General features: G+C 49.4%; 1 protein-coding gene across 2 annotated transcripts in view; it reads left to right on the top strand.

Annotated features, from left to right (window-relative positions):
* ZFAT (zinc finger and AT-hook domain containing) overlaps positions 1–22,800 on the top strand; it is a 201,875-nt gene that overhangs the window by 140,944 nt on the left and 38,131 nt on the right. For both annotated transcript variants that reach the window (XM_035011991.1, XM_035011992.1), the window contains one exon: positions 14,463–14,601. In XM_035011991.1, coding sequence (XP_034867882.1) covers positions 14,463–14,601 — 139 coding nt within the window. The remainder of the gene's footprint in view (positions 1–14,462; positions 14,602–22,800) is intronic.

Below are 22,800 nucleotides of genomic sequence, written 5' to 3'. Positions count from 1 at the left end.
GGATTGTGTGTCGCCGGTGGGACGGTGGGGGGGGGGGGGTGTTGATATTCTCATTCACACTGATAGCATCGCTTTGAAATCTTTGCTACAAACCTCTTTAAAGGCTGACCATCAGCAACATACATCTGTGGAAGCCTGCTTGCCCCTGGTGCTCCTTAGGATGCATCCCTTTCATTTCTGGTGTGTGTCTCTTTGCTTCTGCCTGAGTGTTTCTTTTCCCCCTGGCCTGTCCCCTGTGACTGTCTATGCGTCTAGGCTCTTGTGTGGATGTCACTCTGGGGGGCAGTTTACCAGTCCCCACACGCGGTTTGTGTTCACTACTGAGCTTGGGCTGGAGAAGGAGGTGAGGGAGTGAGTATTCCAGAGGCAGATGCTCTTCGGGAATTTCCCTTATAAGCCTCGCCATGTGTCTTGTAGTCTTTACAGTCCTGGTCCCTTTCTTTCTAGTACACATGTTTTTCCTTCTGAGTGGCTCACTTCCCAGTCTCGGGGTGCAGGTGCAGTCTTTGGCACGGGGCCTGCCCAGGGTTTCTCTTGCTGCAGGGGGAGGGGCCTGCACATGGCCCTGCTGAAGTGACTCTCCAAGCAGGCTGTGGGCAACACTTCAGTCTACCAGCCCATGTCCTCATCCAGAATGTTCCAGAAGGGCCACTGGCTTTGCTGGCTGACCATGTGGGTAAGGGGACTTGGCAGGTCTGAGATTCCATGTGATGAAACTTCTCTGAGTGGAAAGTTTCTCATGAGCACGTTGACCACTGAGTAGGGAGTAGAAGGCAACAGCCGGCCGGAGTTTTGTTTTTGCATGTTTTGTTTTGCGAGACTGTAGTACCCAGAACTCCTGTTGGTTGTAGCGGGCAACCCGACAGAGAAGGGAGGATGTCGGCCATGGCGCCTGAGCTCGGGGAGCGCATGGTTGGCCTGGGAGGGGACACCGACTCCCATTGCAGGGTGGAGGGCAGAGGGCGACATAAGCGCAGTTTTCCAGAGGGTGCTCCTTGTAACATGAGTTCCTTGGGATGCTGTAGGTGTTGTGTGGAGGGGATACAGCATGCAGTCCTCAAACGTGTTTGACCACAGAGCTCCCCCCTCTTCTCTCCCCAGTGTGCCTCCCAGCACTTAGGTTTTGTGAAACAACTTGGTAAAAACTGGTTATCAGATAATCCAAAAGTAGAAAAAATGGTACAGTGAACCCCGCGAATAGCTGTCCCTCCTGTGGCTTCTGAGCACCCTCAGAGTTACAGCTCACATCCTTCAGGTGGCTCCGTGTGGCTGCCCCGCCTGGCCCGAGGCTCCCTGTCCTCCGCACACTCCCCACCGCTCTCCTCTGCACACACAGCGCTGCACGCCATCCCTGTGCCTGGCTTCACACCTCCTCCTGCGCACCACCCCCCGCCCCGCTCTTCTCCCAGAGGCAAGTCTCTCACCTTCTCCCGGGCTTGGTTCACATGCTTTGCTTTTCTCCCTGATGCTTGATCTGGCAGGTTACGTATGACTTGTTTGTGATGCGAGAATGTAAGCTCTGTGACGCACTGTGTTTTAGTTTGTGTTCTCTTCCCAGCATGTAGGCAGCACTTAATATTAATATTCGTTGAGTGACCCGATGAGTAAATGAGTAAATTCTATAGAGCTTCAGTGGAACAGATGCATCATAAAAGAAGCTAGGTAAAGGCAGGACTCCGAGCTCCTTCGAAGGCTTGTAGCCACAAAGACACGGGGTTCAACAGCTCTTCCATTACTGGGCCGGCCCAGCTTGGGTCTTCGCTCTGTCCTCAGTTCACTCGGTGGCCTTGAGCCCACAGCGCTTTCCTTCTCTCAGAGTAGCGAGGGGCAGTGAGGTTAAAGAGAGACCAAACACATGTCATCGCTTTAGAAGGGAGATGCTTAGTCCCAGGGGAACCAAGCATGGTCCCCAGGGCAGAGGATGCTGTAGACGCCCTGCTGTGAGTCAGGCCCTGCGTGATGTGCAGGCTCCGTCAGCCCGTCAGGAGCTGTCCTTTTAGCAAAGAGCAGATTTAATATCTCGAAGTGCACTGTTTTCGAATGTTGGGCGCGGACAGCCTTGCTTCATTATTATATTATGTTCAAGAAATCTCTCGGTGGGGATTCCTGTCGGAGGGAGTGTGGGTAATCTTTTTCTGGTGCATTCTCTGGAAATGTGTGGAAATGCAGGCACGAGGGCTCTTCCGTAGCAGTGTTGTTAACTCGGTCTGACTCGGAGTTTTGGAGGCAGCAGCAGGTGGGCTGTCGACGTGGGAGGCTCCGCCCCGGGCCCTGAGGCAGGAATTTTGGGGAGGCCCGGGGAAGAAAAGGTGAGTGGTTTGTGCCACCAGAGCTTGTCTGTGCTGGGAATATGATTGTGAAAACAGCACCATCTTGTTGATCCTGTGATTGGCAACAAATCCACTTGCAAAACTGAAAATGTAAGAGGGAGAGTTGCAGAGATGGTCCGTCCAGTTCATTGACAGGGAGACGGCCCTGCAGGGGGGCTTGTCTGCAGCAGGCCTGTGGACAGTGCGCCCTCCGCCCAGGAGAGTGGCTGGCGCATGCATTTCGGGGTCAGACGGACCTTCGCTCGCACCCTGGGTTTTGCTGATGACTGAGTCTGCGTCCTTCCGCAAACCACTTAACCTCCCAGGGCCTCTGCATCCCCATCTGGAAGAAGAGAAGTGATATGTCCTCCCAAGGTGCTTGTGAGGCATGTGCTGGAGACCCAGGGATCCCAGTCCTCACCCCCAGTGGGTTCTGGTTCCCCTCCTCACTCCTGGGCTGCTTCTCTTGCTCCAGATTGTCAGCCTCATATGCAAGTGTTAGGCAAAAAGGACCGCTCTCACCTTTCCTTTGAATGAGGCAGTTTGCTCCGAGTTTCTGTGTGGAGACACACAGTGATAGCAGTCTGATGAGCATCTCCACGCAGGTTGCTTTTTTCACGTTGTCACGACTCCTGGCGGTAAAACGAGGAACTGTGCTCAGGGTGCTCTGGCTCCAGAAAGCCCCGCCACTCAAGGTCGCGAGGAAGGCTCTGGGCCACAGAGCTCTCCACAGCCAGTGGTGGGGAAACATGTTGTGACTGTTGCTTTCCAGAAGTAAAATCCAGGGAAGACCTCCGTTGGAAGAAGCCCTGGTGGGATGGACTGCTTCATCCGTCCCAGGTGTAACTGGGGTCCTGGGATCCCGGCTGCACACAGCTCGGGGCGGCGACGTGCTGGCTCGCGGTGTGGGGACTCAGTGGCCACTCCGGTCATTAATGACAGCAACTCCATCTCCCGTCGAGTTTTCTCCTCTTTGTAAGTGCTGCCGTAGATCTCCTTGGCGTCCTGCCCCCAAAGCCCCAGGGAGGCTCCTGCTTACGTAACCCCAGACTGTCTCCACCCTGTGTCACTTGATTTAAGGCTGGCAGTGCCGGGGTTACACTCAGTATTTCCTCCCGGCCTGTCATCGGGTCTTTAGTGGGACGTTCCCACCAGTCTTCTCGCTGGACGTTTAGGTCCTGGTGGATGTGTCAGGACAGCGGCCCAGTTCCAGTGTCACCGTTCTCATGCAGATAAGAGACCGTAAACCCAAAAACTGCCTTCCCTGTCAGGGTGGGAGCGTCGTGCGTCGTCCTTAGTGTTATTAATGTGAATCACGGCTCCCGCTTGTTGGGCTCTGTGTGTCATTCTAGACATGAGACGTACGTTTTCTGTAATCATCGAAAAGCTTGTGAAGAGGGTTTATTTTTTTTTTTCGCATATTTACCCATTGATTCATCCATTCCGTTTTTACTTTTCCTACTGTGAGACGGAACGTACATCCAGAATATTGCACACGCATGAACGTGTGGTATGACGGATGATGCGTGCCAGAAGGGGACGGTTGCCTGTAGTCAGCCCCCTCCACGGGGCCTTCCTGAGCGCACCCCTTCTCTCTCCCAGAGGCGACCACTAGCCTGCCTTCTCTTGACAGTTACCTTTCTGTTTTCTCAGTGCTTTTACCACCCATGTACACGTCTGTAAACAAAGTAATGTAGTATGGCGCACCTTTGAACTTGATGTATCGGTATAAGGATCTGTACATGGAATTTATGTTGTTTTGCATGCTTGTTTTGAGCTTGGCTTCTTTGCTGGACGTTATGTTGGCGAGACTGCTGAGCGTTCTTGCCTGTAGCTCTCCCCCCTTCTCTGCGGTGTCGCGCTCCGCCAGGTGAGCGGTCCCCCTGCTGTGTGGCCCCAGCCTGGTGCTGTCCCCTGTTCCGCTGCAGGTGGATGCTTGGCCTCCGTCTGTGGTGCTGCTCTCCCGAGCTCTGCTCCCCTGCGCCGTCTACACGTGCACCCGGGTGTGTTTGTCCTCGAGAGTGTCTGGTGTCAACACGCCTAGAGAGGACTTGCGGGGCGTGGGGCCCGCACACTTCAGCTGCGCGCGGCGATGCCCAGCTGTGTTCCAGAGTCGTCGCACCAGGCTGCGTCAGCTGCAGCGGGTCCACACCGCGGGTGTGAGCGCTCAGAATCGCCAGCCCCGTCCGTGTGCACGTACTGCCTTCTGTATGTGGTTTTGTTTCGTTTTCGTATCGTTAATGAGGTAGAGGCCCTTTTCATACATTTTTTGGTCCTTTGGATTCCTTTCTCTCTCTCTCTCTCTTTTTTTTTTTTTTTTTTTTTTTGATATACCATCCAAATACTTCTCCATTTTTCTGTTGGGTGGTTTTGTTCTTATTTGTGTTCAGGAATTCTTTATATACAGTTGACTCTTGAGCAACATGGATTTGAACCGCATAGTCTACTTACATGCAGATTTTTTTTTCAATAAATACAGTATTGCAAATGTGTTTTCCTTATGATTTTAAGTAACATTTTCTTTTCTCAAGCTTGCTTTACTCTAAGAACACAGTGTATAATAGACACAATATGTGTTACTCAACTTTATGTTATCAGTAAGCCTTCCAGTCAACAGTTAACCTAGTGGTTAAGCTTTTGGGAAGTCAGAAGTCGTATGTCGATTTTCAGCTGTGTGGGGTTGGCACCTTGGTCCCACATTGTTATGGGGTCAGCTGTATTTTGGGTGTGGGTATTTTTTGGTCACATGTTGTGAATACAATCACTTGCTCTGTGGTTTTCCCCACTCTTTATAATGTCTTTTATTTATTTATTTTTAAGTTTTTATTTATATAATCTCTACACCCACGTGGACTCAAACTCACAACTCTGATATCAAGAGTTGCATGCTCTTCCAACTGAGCCAGCCAGGCACCCCCCTTTATAATGCCTTTTAAGGTTCTTGAGTTAACAGGGCGCCTGGGTGGCATTGTTGCTTAAGCATCTGACTCTTGGTTTTGGCTCTGGTAGTTACCTCATGGTCGTGATCTCAAGGTCCTGAGATGGAGCCCCATGTTGAGCTCTGTTCTCAGCACAGTCTGCTTGAGATTCTCTCTCCCTCTCCCTCTGCCCTTCTCCCCACGCACTCTCTCTCCCTCAAACAAATCTTTAAAAAAAAAAAAAAAAAGTTCTTAAATTTAACGTCATTTGAAAAAAAGTCTTACCCAGATTTTTAGTTTCTGTTGTTCGGATGGTTTGCTGGACTAACCTCACATGAATCGCTAACAAAGAGAAAGGTGATTTTCTTTCTCATTTAGCCACGCAGGTGTGGTAGGGTATCCACTGTGCTGGGCCCTGGGCTGGCTCCACGGACGTGCAGACAAGTGTGTCTGGTGTGGATTCGGCTCTCAAAGGGCCGCAGCCTGTGGGGAGGAGGAAGTGCTGGCAAGAGTCACGCTGGAGCAGGGTCAGCGCCACGGGTTTTACTGGGTGCTGGGGGGAGGGGTGGACAGCAGAGGAGAGGGAGAACTCCCATGTTCCCGGGACTTAGGGGAGGTTTCCGAGGAGAAGGTAGGGGGAATAGCCTGTGAGCCAAGACTTCTGAAGAAGAAATAGGAGCTTGTCTGGTGAACATTTCCCCTCTTAAGACCGACAGGACAATGCATAGACATTTTTGGTAACTTGGGAATAAAGAAAATGTAGACCTCATCGATTTGGCTGAAATCTGTGAAGCATAGCAGTGTTGTTTTTCAGAGCAAGGGGAGGAGTTAAGTGGGGAGGGGATGTATATTCTTTCGTGTCATCCCGTGACTCATGCTTTGGGGATCTAGGATTTGAGGCTGTGCTTAGAATGAGTGGATCAGTGCAGAATACAAGTGGATTAGCCCACTCATTCAGGAAAGTCTGGTTTGCACACACGCGTGTTGTATGACCTACACTAAGACAGCCACATCCTCTCTTGTTTTGGTTCATGCAGTATTAGGATCCGTCGGTTCTTTCTCAAGCTTATTGAGAAGAGACAGAGCCTGCCCCAAGACACTCAGGTAGAAGGAGGACAGTGATAGAGGGCAGAAATGGACGCCTCATAAAACACCCATAGGGGGACCCATCTGGGTCCCAAAAGTTGTCCTGGAGGTTAGCCAAGTAGAGGAGGGCAGGGTGGAAGTGTTGTTAAGGAAGAAGGAACAGCCCGACAGCATGAGCCACATACTCGGTGGCCCTGCACACGTCTGCCCCCCGACCCCCGTCAGGCTCTCAGGTGACCTGGAGGGCCCTGGGGGGAGTGATGCAGACACTTACACTGGTAAGAGACCTATCAGGGACTTGAGTTTGGTCTATGGCTGTGCTGCCTTGGGACGGTCTGCTGGTGGGGTGTTCTGCCCAGAGGACAGACCAAGAAGGGACCCAGTGCTGTTGGAGCCTAGTGATGCAGGCTGTATGTGGACACGGCCGTGGTCAGAGAAGTCACAGGCCCCAGCAGGGAGGTGGCATAGGCTGTTTTAAGTGCAGGAGAAAGCCGTTGGGCAGTTTGAGCAGAGACGTGACATGGTCCCTCTGGTGTACACCTTTAAATGATCTTTCTCGGGAAGGGACTACAGAAGGGTCAGTGAGGAAGCCTGGAGACTAGTGTGGGCCATCTGGCCATCCCGGTGGCTGCAGGATTTAGTAGGAGATAAGGTCTCCAGACTCAGGCCTTGAGCCTCAGACACTCACTGAGCCCCCTGTGCAGGCGCTCTCCTTCCTCATGAGATGCTCTTGGGCAAAAGTCAAGCTCGGGACCTGGGGCCAGTTTTTTGGGTTTTTTTTTAATCTTAACATTTGCATGTTTCTAATTACTTAAAACATGCATTCTATTCTAGAAATCCTGGAAAACATGGAAATGTATGAAGACAAGTGAATGACGTATACATAACCCTAGTCCTGCCCTCTGCTCACTCTCTGATGTTTCCTTCCGAATTCTCCCAGGCCTGCAGGAATCCGGGACCTGGCAGCTTCGCCTTAAAGCGCTGGTCTGGAGAGAGTGTTCTCAGGTCAGCTCGGTTTCAGTAGTCCTGAGCTTCCTCCCTGCAGGCGCTGTTCTAGGTGCTGTACTAACAGGGATCAAAACAGACTGAAAAGCAACAAAAGAAATTATGCCCTCCTGGCCTTTATTCTCATGGAGGGAGTAGACCGACCATAAGCACAATAAGCAAATCGAACGTTCTTATTAGAAGGTAATAAATGCCATAAAAAGCAGGCCAGTCGAAAGCCATAAGGGGCGCCGGGGCAGGGAGAGGGGAGACCTCACGGGAACAACGGCATTGGACTGTGACCTCTGACCACATGTTGCGTAGAGTGTCAAGGATACATCACCCCGGGGAGCCTGGGGATGCAGGTGGGTGAGCCTAGTTTTCTGGGGCTCTTTTCTGAGAGCATATTGGGTGGGAAAAGCCCACAGAGTGGTGCGCTCTAATACTGTAGCTTCACCACGTGGTGGTGGTGGTGATGAGGATGGTGCTGAGGACGGAGCAGACTTTTTGAACATTTGCTCACCATCTGTGTGACCTCTGTGGCGTCCCCAGTAATCGCATGTTGTCAGTTTTTTCCCAGCCCCTATTTCCGAGGAGGAAACCGAGAAGCCAGCAGTTCAGGTCTGTGCCCGAGGCTGCGTGGCTAGTGGACGGTGCCCCTTGTGCCGTGAGGAAGTGGACCCAGCTGTCCCAGCAGAAGCTTTGGTTTGCCATTGGTCCTCGCTCAGTCTTGGTCGGTGTTTGGGGACTGCAGTGGCTTTCGCTCTCGGCTGGGGGCCCGTGTGAGGAGCCCCTGCTACCCCCTGACCCTCCTTGTGCTCAGAAGTTTTCTGAAACCTTGTCTTCTTCCTTCTGTGGTTTGGCCACTGCTGTGTTTTATGGCCTATTTGCTACTTTCGAGGAGCTTCCCTTTGGCCTGCTTTCGGCCTGGCATCCCTGCTCGTGCCGTCCCCAGGAGGGAAGCAGTGGGATTTCAGCGCCCTCGCCCCTTGCACTCCGGCCTCGGAAGGCAAAAATGTAACCGTCTCTTCAGCTTTTCTTCTTTGCCTGTGTAACAAACACTTTATTAGTCTTTGTAAATCCTAGGGAGATTGTTTTTTTTTCTTGTTGGTAGCGTTTGCTTTTTATGGTTAATTTTCTGATTTTTTCCCTATCACTTTATGCTATATCCTTTGACTCTGAAAATGATCACGGAGATAATAATAGTCAACATTTACAAGACGCTTGTGGTGCGGGGCCCGCTTCCAGCCTCCAGCCTCAGGCCAACCGGATGCATCCCTCTGTGACCAGGCTCCTTGGGAGGGTGACAGGCTGCACAAAAGGGGAAGCTTCTCTAGGAGGGAAGGAGGGAAGTGGGGTGACACCCAGCAGGAGGTGCTTCTGAGGATTACAGTGACAAATGTGAATGCACAAACTGATTAAGTACAACAATCAGTGAGGCCTGATGTGTTTTATTTCTCAAAGCAGATTCGGTCTCTCTCTCTCTCTCGGCACCTCATTTAAACCCTGTCAGGTAGGCAGGGAAAGTTTGTTTTCCCATTTCACAGATGTGGAATCAAAAGCAAGGGGTTTTGATGAGTTAGGTTGGGGTGTCCCAGCTGTTAGTGGTATGCACAACACCCGGCCCCAGACTCCCAGCTCCTGGTTCATTCACACCTTTCAACGCCATGCTTCTACCTGTGCATGATGTAAAATGCTATGGTGTCATCGTGAAGATCTCTGCACTGCAAAGCTGTCCACCTTCTGATAGCCTGGCTTCCATCAAGCGTGGTCTAAACTTTCTTGCACCAGCTGGCCCACTTAATAGAGGTTGTAACAATTGTATAATCTTTTCCTGAATTTTAAATCTAAATTCATTTAGATACCAGTTAGACTGGTGGTTTGTCTTCTTCCTTATGTCATCTTTATCTCTACATCAACTTGGTTGTTAAGGTTAAGAAGTCATGACTTGTGGTCATAGGTTTCACCCTGCTAGTCATCCAGAACCTTCTTCTGGGCCATTACCCTTTTCCATCCTCCCCAGAGAGTGGTGGGCCCAACACAAGGGCCAGGCTCACATCGTGATCCCTGTGCTTTTCAGTGTCACTGCATGCCCAAATGCCGTACTTGGTTCCCCAGATGACAGCGCCATCTTGCCTGGTGAGGGCCTTCCTGCTCACCGTGAATGGAAGCCCGCAGAGCACCCTTCCCTGCCTCCAAAAAGCCATCCCGTGCTTTGCAGTTGGTTACCAGTGTCACAACCTTGGACATCACCTCATCACCAGCTTCTCGTCTGTTGCAAAACCTTCCTCTTGGTGGCGCCTGGGTGGCTCAGTTGTTAAGCGTCTGCCTTCAGCTCAGGTCATGATCCCAGGGTCCTGGGATCGAGCCCCGCATCGGGCTCCCTGCTCACCGAGAAGCCTGCTTCTCCCTCTCCCACTCCCCCTGCTTGTGTTCTCTCTCTCGCTGTGTATCTCTCTCTGTCAAATAAATAAAATCTTTAAAAAAAAAAAACAAACCTTCCTCTTGATGCTGATGGGAAGTTGGATTAGCCTTGCTTGCATGCAGTTAGAGGCCCAGAGCCCAGTTTCACGAGTGAGATAGGACTGCCTGTCCTCTTCTGTTTGCATTCTTTCTGTTTGAAGAACCAGAACAGTAAATCCTCCAATTGTGAAAAGTAAATCTGAGAACTTTGAGTTTCAGCCTCAGTAAATTCAATTGCACTTTCTCTTTCAACTCAAATTAATGATCTTCATTGTATCTTAGAGAAAAATTCTTGAAACATCATTGAAACATGACCCCAAACCCAGCTGCTGCCCCTTGCCTTCTCTTTGACCTGGCCTTCGTGCTTAACACATTACTGGGATTCTTCTTAGTATGGCCACTGTTGCCTGCTCCCTAACAGCCCAGTCCCACAGACCCTTGTTAGGCCTTACCCTAGTGGATTTCTTAGTGCATTCGACTCTGCCATCCCTCCCTCCAGGAAGGACGTTATTCCCTAGATGCTGTGACCCCACCCACCCCTGATTCCTCCTGTCAGTCTTTCTTGTCCTTTTTCACGAGCTCATCCTCTTGCCTGTTCCCCATATTCCCCATGTCAGTCTTTCTTGTCCTTTTTCACGAGCTCATCCTCTTGCCTGTTCTCATGCTGCTTCTCTCTACACATCCTCTCCTGATGGGTGTTCCACCTTAGGGCCTCGGTTAGCTGCCTGTGCTCAGATCTCTATCTATAGCTCAGAACTTTCCTGAGTTAGGACTCATTCTCCATTCTCTTTCTGGAAGCACCCTTCTGGATGTCCAGAGTTCTCCACTCACACTGTCCCCTCTCTCCTTATCCACAGCTGGAGCAATGCCTTCCTCCTGTGTCGTCCTCATTGGAGACTTGGGGGTCATTCTGGGGGCGCCCCACCTTCATCTGCCCACACTGCCCCTCAGTCACTGGGTCTGGCTGGTTTTACCTCCCCCATCTCTCTTAAAGCCTCTCCCTTTTCTACTTTGTTGTTCTACTCTCTCATTATAGGCCCTATAAAAATATCTGTATTATTTGTCCATAATACACATATATGTCTATATAAAGATAGATAATCTATAATCCATAGGTCTGTATTATAGATGTATTTGCATCTCTTGTCTTCACCCTGCAACAACCAGACAGTTGGTTCCTGCCTCCAGTCTGTTCCTTTCAAATCCACCGTCCGTTGACTTCCAGAGTGGCAATTCTAAGTGTTGAAGACCCCGGGGGAGACAAACGTCTCCTGAAGCCACCTTGCTGGCTCGTCCCACTGTGATCCGGTGGCCGTCTGCTGTGTCTTCTCCACCCCCAGTGGTTCCTGCCCAGGAACTGTCCACCCTTCTCCCAGCCCGCCGTGGCGCCTCTCATTTTTAGAAGCTGGTGGTTAGAACTGGGCTGCCTTATGTTTGGGAAATCCAAGAATACCACCCGTGCCTGTCCTGATGGAGCTCCCAGGGCAGATAGTTGTTCAGGAAATACTGGCAAATGGGAGATCAGATCATCTCTTTATTGCTGGGGCCCAAAATCCAGTGCAGACCACTGGTCAGGCTGGGAGACTGATACTTCCTGTGACTTCCTTAACCATTCTGCACCACAGTTTCCTCCTCTGTAAGACTAGGATCTGTCCTACGGTGGGGTAATCATACCTACCGTAGTAGGTGCTTGGGAGACTCCTAGGAATTAGTCCACACAAAACACTGAGAACGACCTGGCCTGTGGTCACTTTCAGTGTATGTTAGCTAAAACAGTCGTAAGTATTATGTTTGATTGCATTTCTTAATAACCCCAGTGTAACGCTGAATAGCAGGCATGCCCTGTGGGTGATTCGCTCTATTTTCTGGCCACAGTAAAAACCCAGAGGTTTTGTTCCACGCGAACTCCACTGTTGTAGGTGCTTGTAGCTTCCTCCTAGCTTTTGGGCAGATTCTGGCCTGAAAGCTCTCAATAAATAAGTTCCCTTTGAAGATCTGGTATCATTCGCTATTTACCAGTATCTGACTTAGACACCAAGTTCTCTGATTTAGTTTGCCCGGATAGCATCGCACTCTGCAGTTGACATCTGCATCCCCAAACTCGTGTGAATTCAGAAAATCCCAAATCTCTCCCTCTCCCTCTCCGTTGTCACTGTGTGCCCAGGGTGGGAGAGTTGCTGACTCAGGTGAGCAGTAAGTACACGCTTCACGAATGAAATCTCAAGACTTGCAGTATTAATAGTGCTGTCAGACTTGACGTCTGACCAGCGGCGTAGAGCTGTCATCTGCACTCTCTTCCACCTCTGTCCCCAGGCCTGTGACAGCCCCAGCAGAATTCCCTGCTGACACTTGGCAACACCTCCTCACAGGTCCTTGTTTTGTCTGAAGTGCCCAGATGCGGCTCAGTGACCACAGTTATGGGGAGAAGACCCCGAGCAGAAGTTCAGTGGTGATTGATTTCACCGAGAGGTTGCAGTGGGCCTGAGGCCGTGGAAGGGCCCTGAGGGAAAGAGGCAGGGCGGTGCGTCTCTCTGACCCTCAGTGCTGGCGAGCATCTGCGGGGCTGCTGACCTCCCCGCATCCACCAAAGGCTATGATCACACGCTCTCGGAGGCTACAGAGTGTCCTCGTGGAGCGAAGATTGGCCAGTCTTTGAAAGCGTTTCCCCCAGCTTTAAGAATTGAGGATTCGGGTAGAAGTTGGTGGTCGGTCTGTCACAGCTGGGCTCACCTGTATACTTTGTGTCTGTCTGCTCACGTTTTGGCCGTTTTTCTCCTCATCAGCGATTCTACTGAGGAGCAAGTCCTGGGAATACAAGAGTTGAAACTCTCACAAAGCAGTTGATGTGCGTGGCCCCAAGAAGGGTGAAATTGTCTCCGGAGCCTGGAGTTTGGTCTGTAGGCTGTTCTCGCTGTGGCTGCCCCTTCCTGCCTGTTAGGCCCACTGACCACTCAGCGCTAGTGTTAGAGTGTTTTCGATTGTTCTTTTTGATTTCTGTGTAAATGCCAGTGTTCCAAAGATAATTTCATAATATTTGCCTATTTAGGAGATGAAAGCACTTGAAAATGTTTTAGCTTCTATTTTAACTTTGCAAATAATCACATGCTGGCATTTTGGACGTCTTGTTCTCTGCTCAGTAGATAGATGAGAGAGCCTGGTTAATTTTTGCCTTTGTTCCAGGTCCCTTTTGTTTAATCAGTCCTTGTGGGCTGAGCCACAGGGCCAAGTGCAGCACGTGCCGTGTGGTGCAGAGCATCCCGTGACCAGAGAGTCACCTTGTGGACGGTGGAGTCCCTAGGGAACGTTTCAGGCTTTCTCCCTGCTTTGACTTCCTTGTGTCTTTCTCTCTGAGAATGGCCCTCCTGGGAGTGACGGGATTTCCTTAATAGGCCAGGATGGTGCCTTTCTGTGTGCTGGGGTGGAGCAGGGTGAATTCTGAGGAGGCTTCTGAGGAAGCCTGGACAAGACTTAGTAATTAGTTGAATAGTAAAAGGAAAAGTATAGGATGATGATCAGGTTTCTGCTTTCGGGTGATGAGCTGATTTTGCAGAAAGTGAGTCTGAAATTGTGTATGTTTATTTGGAGGGACCTACAGAGAGCATCCCTGTAGAAATACCTACCTGGAAGACGGTTGAAAATTCCTATTTGTGGTTTGGGAGAGATCACAACTGGATATATATCAAGCTGTCAAAATGATCAGCAGGAGAACAAACAGGCCCAAGGACAGAACCTTGGAGAAAGCCAGCATTTCTCATTGTCCCACCCAAATCCCCCGCCATGGACTGCTCCTTCTCTCCCATCCCCGTGGGCCAGCAAGCTGCTTGTGCTCCCAAACGGGCCCCGAATGCACACTTGGGATTCATGTAGCACTCTGCTGGACGGTCGGAAACCACGTGGTTCAGAGGGATACTGATACTGTCTTGATTGGGAGTCAGGGTGTGGGACACGACCGTGATCCAGATGTCTGTCCATCACTCATCCGATGGCCAGGTCTCACTGGGTTCCCCAAGGGGCCTGAGCAGCCACCCCTTTCCTCCCCACCACTCATTCTGACCCCCCAAAGCAATGCAAGGTCGCAGCAGGGCTGCATGACCCATGACATCCTTATCTTGAAAGTGTTTGCCCTGCCCAGGTAAGGGGTTGGAAATAGATTGACCAGGTGGATTTCCCTAATGGTGGACAGCTATGGATGGATACTTATGTATATGCATGTGCTTGCAGGTAAATGCTGTGGAGGAAATGATTTAGTTAAAGAAGCAATTACATTGGGGAATTAATTGTGAGGGGAGCTACTTTGAAAGACATTCACTTGAACAACAGCAAAAAGGAAAGTGATCGATTACTGTATTGCTTTTTTTGTTATTTTTTCTTGAACAAGAACTGGAGCAGACAAAATAAGACAAGAAATGAAAGCATCCAAATTGAGCAGAGACCCTGCCTGCTCTGGGGGCACCTTGCATGGTCCCCGCAGAGGCAGGACTCAGCATCCTGAGGTTGCGTGTCTCCCCCCTCCTGCCCCCCCCCCGGCCCCGGAGTGTTTCCCCAGGGGGCAGCCTGCTCATCACAGGCTTTGGGATGTCAGACTCCCTGGGGTGGGAGACTAGTGGAGGAAGACAGTGGGGCGAGTTACACCTCTTCTTCCCTGGAAGCTCAATCTCTTCTGGGGCTCCCCTTCCCTAACCCGTCCTCCTTGTCCCTGCAGCCTTTCCGCTGTGCCCACTGCCACTACTCCTGTAACATATCCGGCTCTCTGAAGCGACACTACAACCGGAAGCACCCCAATGAGGAGTACGCCAACGTGGGCACCGGGGAGCTGGCGGCCGACGCGCTCATCCAGCAAGGTAGGCAGTGTGCCCCCCCAGGTGGAGCTGGGCATCTTACAGCTCAGTCCGATCCCTGGGCGTTTTGTTCGTTCTCCATTGTTGTCATTGTGCTCCACCTCCCCCACCCCCATTGCTGTGGATCAGCATTCCTTATTGCCTCACCGGAAATCTGAAATGAAGGAAAGTCATCATTTACCCACAGTTTTTACTACCCTCCCCACAACATTCAGTATTGCCTTCTGTTCTTTGTCTTTGTGGGCCTTTTTCAGAAATGAAAGTTCCTGGCTAACGTGAACATTCTGTTTTCTTTTGACACGTGGTCTCCCTCGTTATAACTCCCAAAGGCTTTTTGGGATCTAGCATGCAGTGTCGGGACCTCATTTATTTAGCCATGCTCCTGTTGGACATTGTAGGGTTTCCAGATTTTTCCTTTATTGCAGTTATAAATAATGCTATGGTAAACGTATTTGTAGGTGAGCTTCTTTTGATGATCCAGAAATATTTATTGAGTGCTCAGATTACTTATTCATCCTGAAAAGGATAAACCATTTAGAACACTTAAACGAAAAAGAATGGATGAGGGGTGTCTGGGTGGATGGCTCAGTTAGTTGGGTGTCTGTCTGACTCTTGATTTCAGGTCATGATCTCGGGGTCCTGAGATGGAGCCTTGCATCGGGCTCCGCACTGAGGGTGAAGCCTGCTTAAGATTCTCTGCCCCTTCCCCGCTTCTCGCTCTCTCAAAAAAAAAGAAAGAAAGAAAGAAAAGAGAATGGATGAAAACCGCTGTTTTTGAAAAGTATGAGAGATTTTTTTTTTTGCTGCCTGTTTCAGTAAATGATCACATATTCCCATTTGAGAAGATTTAGCTCATGTGCTGTTGCCAGACAGAGAAGTGCTGTTGTATTTATATCCGCGCTTCACTAATTCAACTAAGAAAATGATAGCCACATACAGTACAGCCATTTTTACTACTTCCTGAGTCCTGTGACTCTTGGAAACCACGGACCGTTTTAGAAATCTGCCCCCGGCAAACGTGGGTGTGGGATGCTAACTCTGCAGCAGCTTTGGGCACTCTGAGTTTCCGGTGCAGAGCGAGGCCCCGCTCGTTGGAATCGCCATGAAATGCATCTCAATATAAAACAAACGAACTGACTGAATCCTTCAGCACTTTCCGTGGCAGGGCTGATGTATGGAAATAGATAACAGCATGAAAACTCAGGATAATTTTAGAGCCATTCATCTGGGGTAACGGGGCGTGTGTGCCTTGTATTTTAAGGACTGTTTGCTGGAGCTGGAGCCCGGGCTGGTGTCATGGGGGAGCCCTGGCTCACCTCCCTGCCCTCCTCCCTTAGCTGTGCTTTCGGGCGAGTTACCCAGGCTCCCCAGCTCTGGGCCTTCACCTAAAAACGGAGCTGATAGCGGCCACCTCTCGTGATGGCGGACAGGGTCAAAGGAGAGAACATCTGAGTGGCACTCAGTACATTTTCATTCTTTTTTTTTTTTTTCCTCCTGAAAACATCTAAGATCTCTAGAGCCATTGCATCATTTTTGATGACCCCCATCCAGGAATCACAGAGGAGAGAACGAATTGCCTTAGAGTTACCGTAGATTGCTGGAGAAGCAGGCTAGACATTCCTTTTAACATTCCTTCACACTGTCGGGGTGGGTTGGCAGGAGACAGACCCTTACTGTGGCTGCTGGGACAGGCGTGGGGCTCTGAGTGATGATCTTATCACTGCTCTCTGCTTCCAAACTTCTGTCATTGCCTTGCAGTGCCGAACTGCTGCCTGCCCTACGTTTTCAGTTAGCTTCCTCAGACGGTCATCGGGTGGCATTCCCTGACAGGGTCTGGGTTTTAATTTTCATCTTTGCAGGGGTGTTTCTGGTCTTCTTTCGTGTGTGTGTGTGTGTGTGTGTGTGTGTGTTTCCAGTGCCCCCTTCAGGAGACATTGAGGCATTGAGGAAGGAAACAACTACATGTCTCTTAGCTTGTAAGAGATGTTGTGCCATTGAGTTGTGGCGGGAGGCTAGTCTCTGGAATCAGGCAGCTGGTTGAGCATGAACGCAGCTTAGACATCTCAAGAGCACGAAGCTCACGCTGTTCCCCTGTCTGGGAGAAGGAAGGAGAATGGAGGGGCAAAGTGGGATGGATGCAGTTACTGTGTTTGGAATGCTGGGTCCTCGGAAACCACTGGAATTCTTCCTTTTCTTTTGATGAGTTTCAAGTTATTTCTGCCCCTGCTCAGTTCTGTGTTTCTCTTCTACTCATCAGGAAATATCTTCATGGGACTTTATAATTTCTTGTTTTGATAAAGAGGAATGTGTTAGAATGACATAATTCACAAACCGTGAACAAACTGTAGTTTTTCTCCAAATGATGGGGACTCCTTGTCCATCAGTCGTATTAAGTGGTGGCACGCTGGGCCACAGGCAAAGCCATCGGTTGTGGACAAAGGTTCTCCTATCCACAATGCTCAGGGATTTGGGAAGGATGTCAGTGTATAGTGCTGTGCAGGAGGTAGGGAGGGGGCCTAAAGGCCGAGATGTTTCTGTTCCTCGTAGGTTTCTGGGGGAAGGTAGCATGGTGCTCTCCATGGAGTCCGGGTTATTTTCAGCGGGCCTCAGAAGCCCTCTGGAATGGCGGCTGCTCAGGCATCCACCGGCGGCGTTCTGTAAATGTTTACCTCCCAGGGGCAGAGAGACAGGAACCTGACTCTCAGCATTTGCCCATTTCTGGGGTGGAGGGATCTCTACTGTGGCCCATTTTAAGCTACCAGTGTGATGTCACTAACTGGGAAGAGCTGTGCCCAGCCGGCTTGTGAGCTGGTTGAAGTCAGCTCCAGCCCACTTCTGGTCCTCAGGGCACAGGGCTGACAATGCCAGCAATGTGTCCACCGGGCCCCTCAGGAGGCACCAATTCTCTGAGAACTCTGGTGCTTTCGGGTAATTAGACTTGTCCCGAATGCTAGGTACGTGTTTTGTTCCCTGCTTCTATTTGATGGACTTCTGATCATTCAGAGGCAGGTCAGACAATCTCTTGCTCATTTTCTTAGCCCATCGCTTGTTCATTAATATGGATTGGAGGCATTTTCCCACACAAACACACATTTTTATGTTGTATTGCTGCAGTGGACCTGCCCATTTTTCCTCTTGAAATATGCCTGATTAAGTTCACTCAAGAGCTCGTTCACTAGATCACAGGTTGAGAGGCATAAGATGCTTTAGCACTAAGCTTCACAAATTATTAGCTCACTCCTAGAGCTCACAGCAGGATAGAGCTGGGACTTAGCAGGCTGCTCGTTTTCCAGTGACCTCAAAGTGGTCCTTCAAGTCACTCCAGATTGTTGACATGAGTACAGGGAGGGGGGTCAGCTGGACTTGGAACCGGGATGTCTGATCACTGTGGCCCTGGGATGACTTAACTTCTCTGATCATTGACGTTCCACATCTTCGAAGAGGAGGGGCTCATACCTGCCCAGCAGTAGCTACAGGGATTAGGTATTATTCTCTAAGGTCCCAGACTGTGCCCGACACGTAGCACTTAATAAATGGCTGAAATTTACAGTCATCCTATTCATTCCCACGTTCTTTCTTCACCACATTTCTCTTGGGCTCTAGTTGCTCAGCACTGCGCTGGACGGACACTGGGGTATGGGGGCATTTATCGCCGGTGTGGCCTGGGCTGCAGATGAGGGCTGGGAAGCTCCTCCAAGGCTCCATCTTCTGACTGTAACCCAGCAGGTGCGCTGCTCACAGGAGGAGAATTCGAGGCTTCTCCTCGGTGCTGACCCTTCTCCCAGCCCCCGCTGTTACAGGGTCATTGAGGCAGGGGTAGTGGTTGGGACAGGAAGCAGTGAGAGGAGTAGGCTCAGGGAGAAGGCTTCATTTGCAGCATCTGCTAAAATCTTTGCATTATTTTGGGTGGCTCAGTCGGTTAGGCATCTGCTTTCGGCTCAGGTTATGATCCTGGGTCCTGGGATGGAGCCCCGCATTGGGCTCTGCACTCAGCGGGGAGCCTGCTTCTCCCTCTCCCACTCCCCCTGCTTGTGTTCTTTCGCCCTCTCCCTCAAATAAATAAATTAACAAAAAAATGTTTGCGTTACTTTGAACTACCATATGAGAAGAATGTAATTGTGTGTACGTATGCATCTTCGATGTATATCCGTATCTTAGCTTTTCACACCAAATTCGGGGAAAATAGCATAGGAGGAAATCCAGAAACTATCAGCTAACACAAAAGTCAGTTGTCTGATTCTGGGACATTTGGATTTTAAAAATTGTTTTTATTAAGGCCCAGATTCCATATATTACTGGCAGGTGCTTCCAGTGCTGTGATGTCATCATGTGTGTTATTGGTTCTTATATGTTAATTTCGCTCTCACAGAGGCCCTGTGAGGTTGACATCATCATCCCTGTTTTTTTTTTTTATAAGATTTATTTATTTTAGAGAGAGAGTATGCAAATGGGGGGAGGGTCAGAGGGCGACGGGGAGAGAGAGTCCCAAGCAGACTCCCCACTGAGAGAGAACCCCAGTGTGAGGGTTGATCTCAGGACCCTGAGATCCTGACGTGAGATGAAATCAAGAGTCAGACGCTTTGCCGACTGCACCACCCAGGCGCCCCTCATTGTTCCTGTTTTAAAGTGAGGAAACACAGAGTCGAGGGGGGAAATGATTAGCCCAGGCAACAGAGTGAGCAGGTGGCCGAGCCACACCCAGCTCTGGATTCAGAGTCTGGATTCTTACTGCTGCTGGGCCGACGCCCCCTGAAGTTTGTCTCAAGTGTGCACTTGTTAAGGAGGAGGAAGAGGGGGAAGTGGCATGGTCCTGTTCTGGGACAGTGATCGTTTCGCATTGGCTAATGGTCACATGATGCTGGTCGGACACTTGGGGTGCTGTTGACTTTTTCTTATTTCTTTGTCTCCAGGTCTAGTTGCTGGTCTGACCCAAGGCTAACTCTGGGACCTGTCTCTCTTTCAGTGCTTCCCTGTGGTTGTCCAGAGGATCTCAGATGCCAAGATTTTGGGGAGCGTGTAAAGGGACCAGGAGGAATGGCAGAGACTTGTTTAAACTCTTGTTTCCCTAGTGGTCCTCACTGGGGTTTGGGATACCAGCCTGGCTAATAATAAAATGCACTTCGTTTTTCCTCTGCTGTTTTCCCTTACACTGTTTTTCTTGAACGTCTTCTGGGAAGCAGGGCTGGGGTTTGAGAGAGATTCAGATACTGTCTGATAGTATGCCATGTGACCAGGGCCCTCCACCTAGTGCTTGCACAGGATTAAGATTACAATCCTGCTTCTGAGCTGGGGCTCTGGCTGGGTCCCAGGACAGGCACTGAATTAAGAGACAAGAAGTGAGAATGTTCACAAAGTCTGATTCCACATTTTACTTCTTAATATTGTATAATCAAATTGCTCTGTATCCACTTTCCTTTGATAATTGAGCTCCTTTGGTCCGGTTGCTGTTGAGTGCCTGTATTACTCTCTTTTTGCAGCTATAACAAATGACCAGAGACTTGGCGGTGGTTTAAACCACACAGATTCATTGTCTTATGGTTCTGAAGGTCAGATGTCCAAGATAGGTCTCACAGGCTGAAGTCAGGTTTGCTAACAAATCCGTATTCCTTCTGGAGTCTCCAGGGGACAGGCAGTGTGTTCTCCTGCTTTGTCCAGCTTCCAGAGGCTGCCCTTGCCTGGAGCCCCTTCCTTCCCCCATCCTCACGGCCAGCAGGGGCTGTGAGTCTTCCTCCTGTTGCTTCTCTGTGACCCATCTTCTGCCTCCTCTTTGTAAGGACCCTTGTGATACATTAGTCCTGCCTGAACAATCCAGAATAATCTCCCCATCTCAAGGTCCTTGATGAATCACAACTTCCATGTCTCTTCTTGCCATGCGAGGTAACACTCCCCTGTTGCAGGGATCAGGATCTGAATATCTTTCTTTTGTTTTTCTTTTTCTATGTTTATTTACTTTCCATCATAATAAAAACCCCACATACTGTCTTTGTTGTTTATCTATGCACATTCCATTTCACATGGTCAGCTCCTGGGGGCCAGGACCCCCACCTGTTTCATGTGGGGTCACATTGTCAATAGAGCCCAGGCCAATTTACTGACAGGTCCCCACTGCTTTTTTTTTTTCAGCATTATTGGGGTGTCATTCACAAAGCTGTAAGATATTTAGGATTCTCATCCTCTAGTCAGCTAATAAAATCCTTTCACTGTTGTTGAGAATGTTTTAAGTTCTCCTCTCTTCGCGAACTTCAGTTATCAGCGATTGTCACCGTGTTTCACATTAGATCCTCAGACCTTATTCATCTTACAACCGCAAGTGTACAAGTGTATACTCTTTACCAATCTCTCCCTACTTCCCCTGTCCCCCAGCTCCTGGCAGCCACTTTTCTGCTCTGTTTCTATGAGTTCAACTTTTTTTTTTTTAATTTCCCATATAAGTGATACAATGCAGTATTTGTCTTCTCTGTCTGACTTACTTCCCTTAGCATAATGTCCTCTAGGTCCATCCATGTTGTCGAAAATGTCAGATTTCTTTCCTTTTCATGGCTCACTAATATTCCTGTGTGTGTGTGTGTGTGTGTGTACCCACCCCGACTGCTTTATCCATTCATCTATTGGTGGATACTGAGGTTGTTTCCATATCTTGGCTATTGTGAATCACATTGCAGTGAACATGGGAGTACAGGTATCACTTTGAAATTCTATTTTCATTTACTTCCAATATAAACCTGGCAGTGGAAGGGCTGTATCATATGATGGTAGTATTTTTAATTTTTTGAGGAACCTTCATACTCTTTGCCACAGTGGCTGCATCAGTTTACGTTGTCCCCAACAGTGCACGAGGGGCCCCTTTTCTCCCTGATGTGAATATCTTTGGGCGTCCATTATTCTGCCTACTGGAGTGCCTTTTTTTTTTTTTTTTTTTTTTAAGATTTTATTTGTTTATTTCAGAGAGGGAGAGCACAAGCAGGGGGCGTAGCAGAGAGAGAGAGGGAGAAGCAGGCTCCTCGCTGAGCAGGGACCCTGAAGCGGGGCTCTGAAACCATGATCCAGGCCAAGGCAGACACTGAACCAACTGAGCCATCCAGGTGCCCCTGGAGTGCCTTTTTTCTGAAGATAAGAGCTTTAACATTTCCCCCTAGAGAACACAAAGCCCTTAGAGTTTTAGGAAGTGGCCTCTGGGTCGCATGAGCAAGTGCCAAGTTCTGGCATCTGACTGCCCAACCCAGTGCTCTGTGCTGTTCCAGGAGTCATGTTACTGGAGATAAAGTTGGATTTTCAGTAAGGTCGCCCACCACAAAGGAGCAAAGATACTGTAATGCCTAAAACTCTTCCAGAACACTGCATTCCAAAAAGAGCAAAAGATGCCATGATCGATTTTTCAAATTGCGCCTGGAGTTCTGTGCTTTTGCTGCTTCATCATGCCTTCTGAGGAAACTGTGACTTAGAGGTTTGCGGTTTTTATGGTGTGTACTTTATATCAGCGCCACAAGTAAATGCACCAAGTCCTCCATGACCTTTATTGTGCACTGCCTAAGAGTGTAATGAATTGAACTAGAAATTAATGTCTCTCAGCTTTGATGTCAGTTAAGTGGCATAGTTCTGCATTTAGTCTAGATTACGTATTTCAACGTGGTGTTCTTTAATTAAAGGCCGTGTGGCAGAGGTTGAAGTTTTAATTAATATGGGGCATTATATTAATTTTAATTTAAACATAATGTAAGGATGTTTTTCTCCTTAAATTAGTTTCCATTAAAGAGTCCTGCGGAAGGAGTCTTTAATGTCATTTAGGTTGCTTTTGTTCACTGCCTCTTGTTAAGTCTTTGTAGGGGGAGCTATGTCAGTTGAGCCAAATGAAAAGGCAGAGGTTCTCACACCTTGGAGAGTTTTAAAAGATGACCATAGGAAAATACATCCATTTTAGATGATTAATAAGTGATAACAAAGGAAGCTCAAAACTACTTTTAATTATCATCTAGGCAGGAAAGAACAAGCCCATTTGGTTTGGCCTAAAAAAAGAGTGCAGAGTGTGCAAGTTTCAGAAACTAAGCATCTGGTGGAGCTGCCTCCTCTGTGGAATGTTCTGGAAGTTTATGATTTGGTATTGCCAGTCTTTCTGCTGATTCCATCCCCTGTCTCTGTCGGACCCGCTATGCTGTGCCGTGCCCTCCCAGCATAGTGAGTGGTAAAGCCGTGAGCTGACGGTAC

This window comes from Mirounga leonina, unplaced genomic scaffold (assembly GCF_011800145.1).
Source record: "Mirounga leonina isolate KUSES-001 unplaced genomic scaffold, KU_Mleo_1.0 Mir_165, whole genome shotgun sequence".
In the NCBI taxonomy this organism is placed as follows: domain Eukaryota; kingdom Metazoa; phylum Chordata; class Mammalia; order Carnivora; family Phocidae; genus Mirounga; species Mirounga leonina.
Note: the sequence above shows the minus strand (reverse complement) of the source record. Positions and strands in the feature narration are given on the sequence as shown.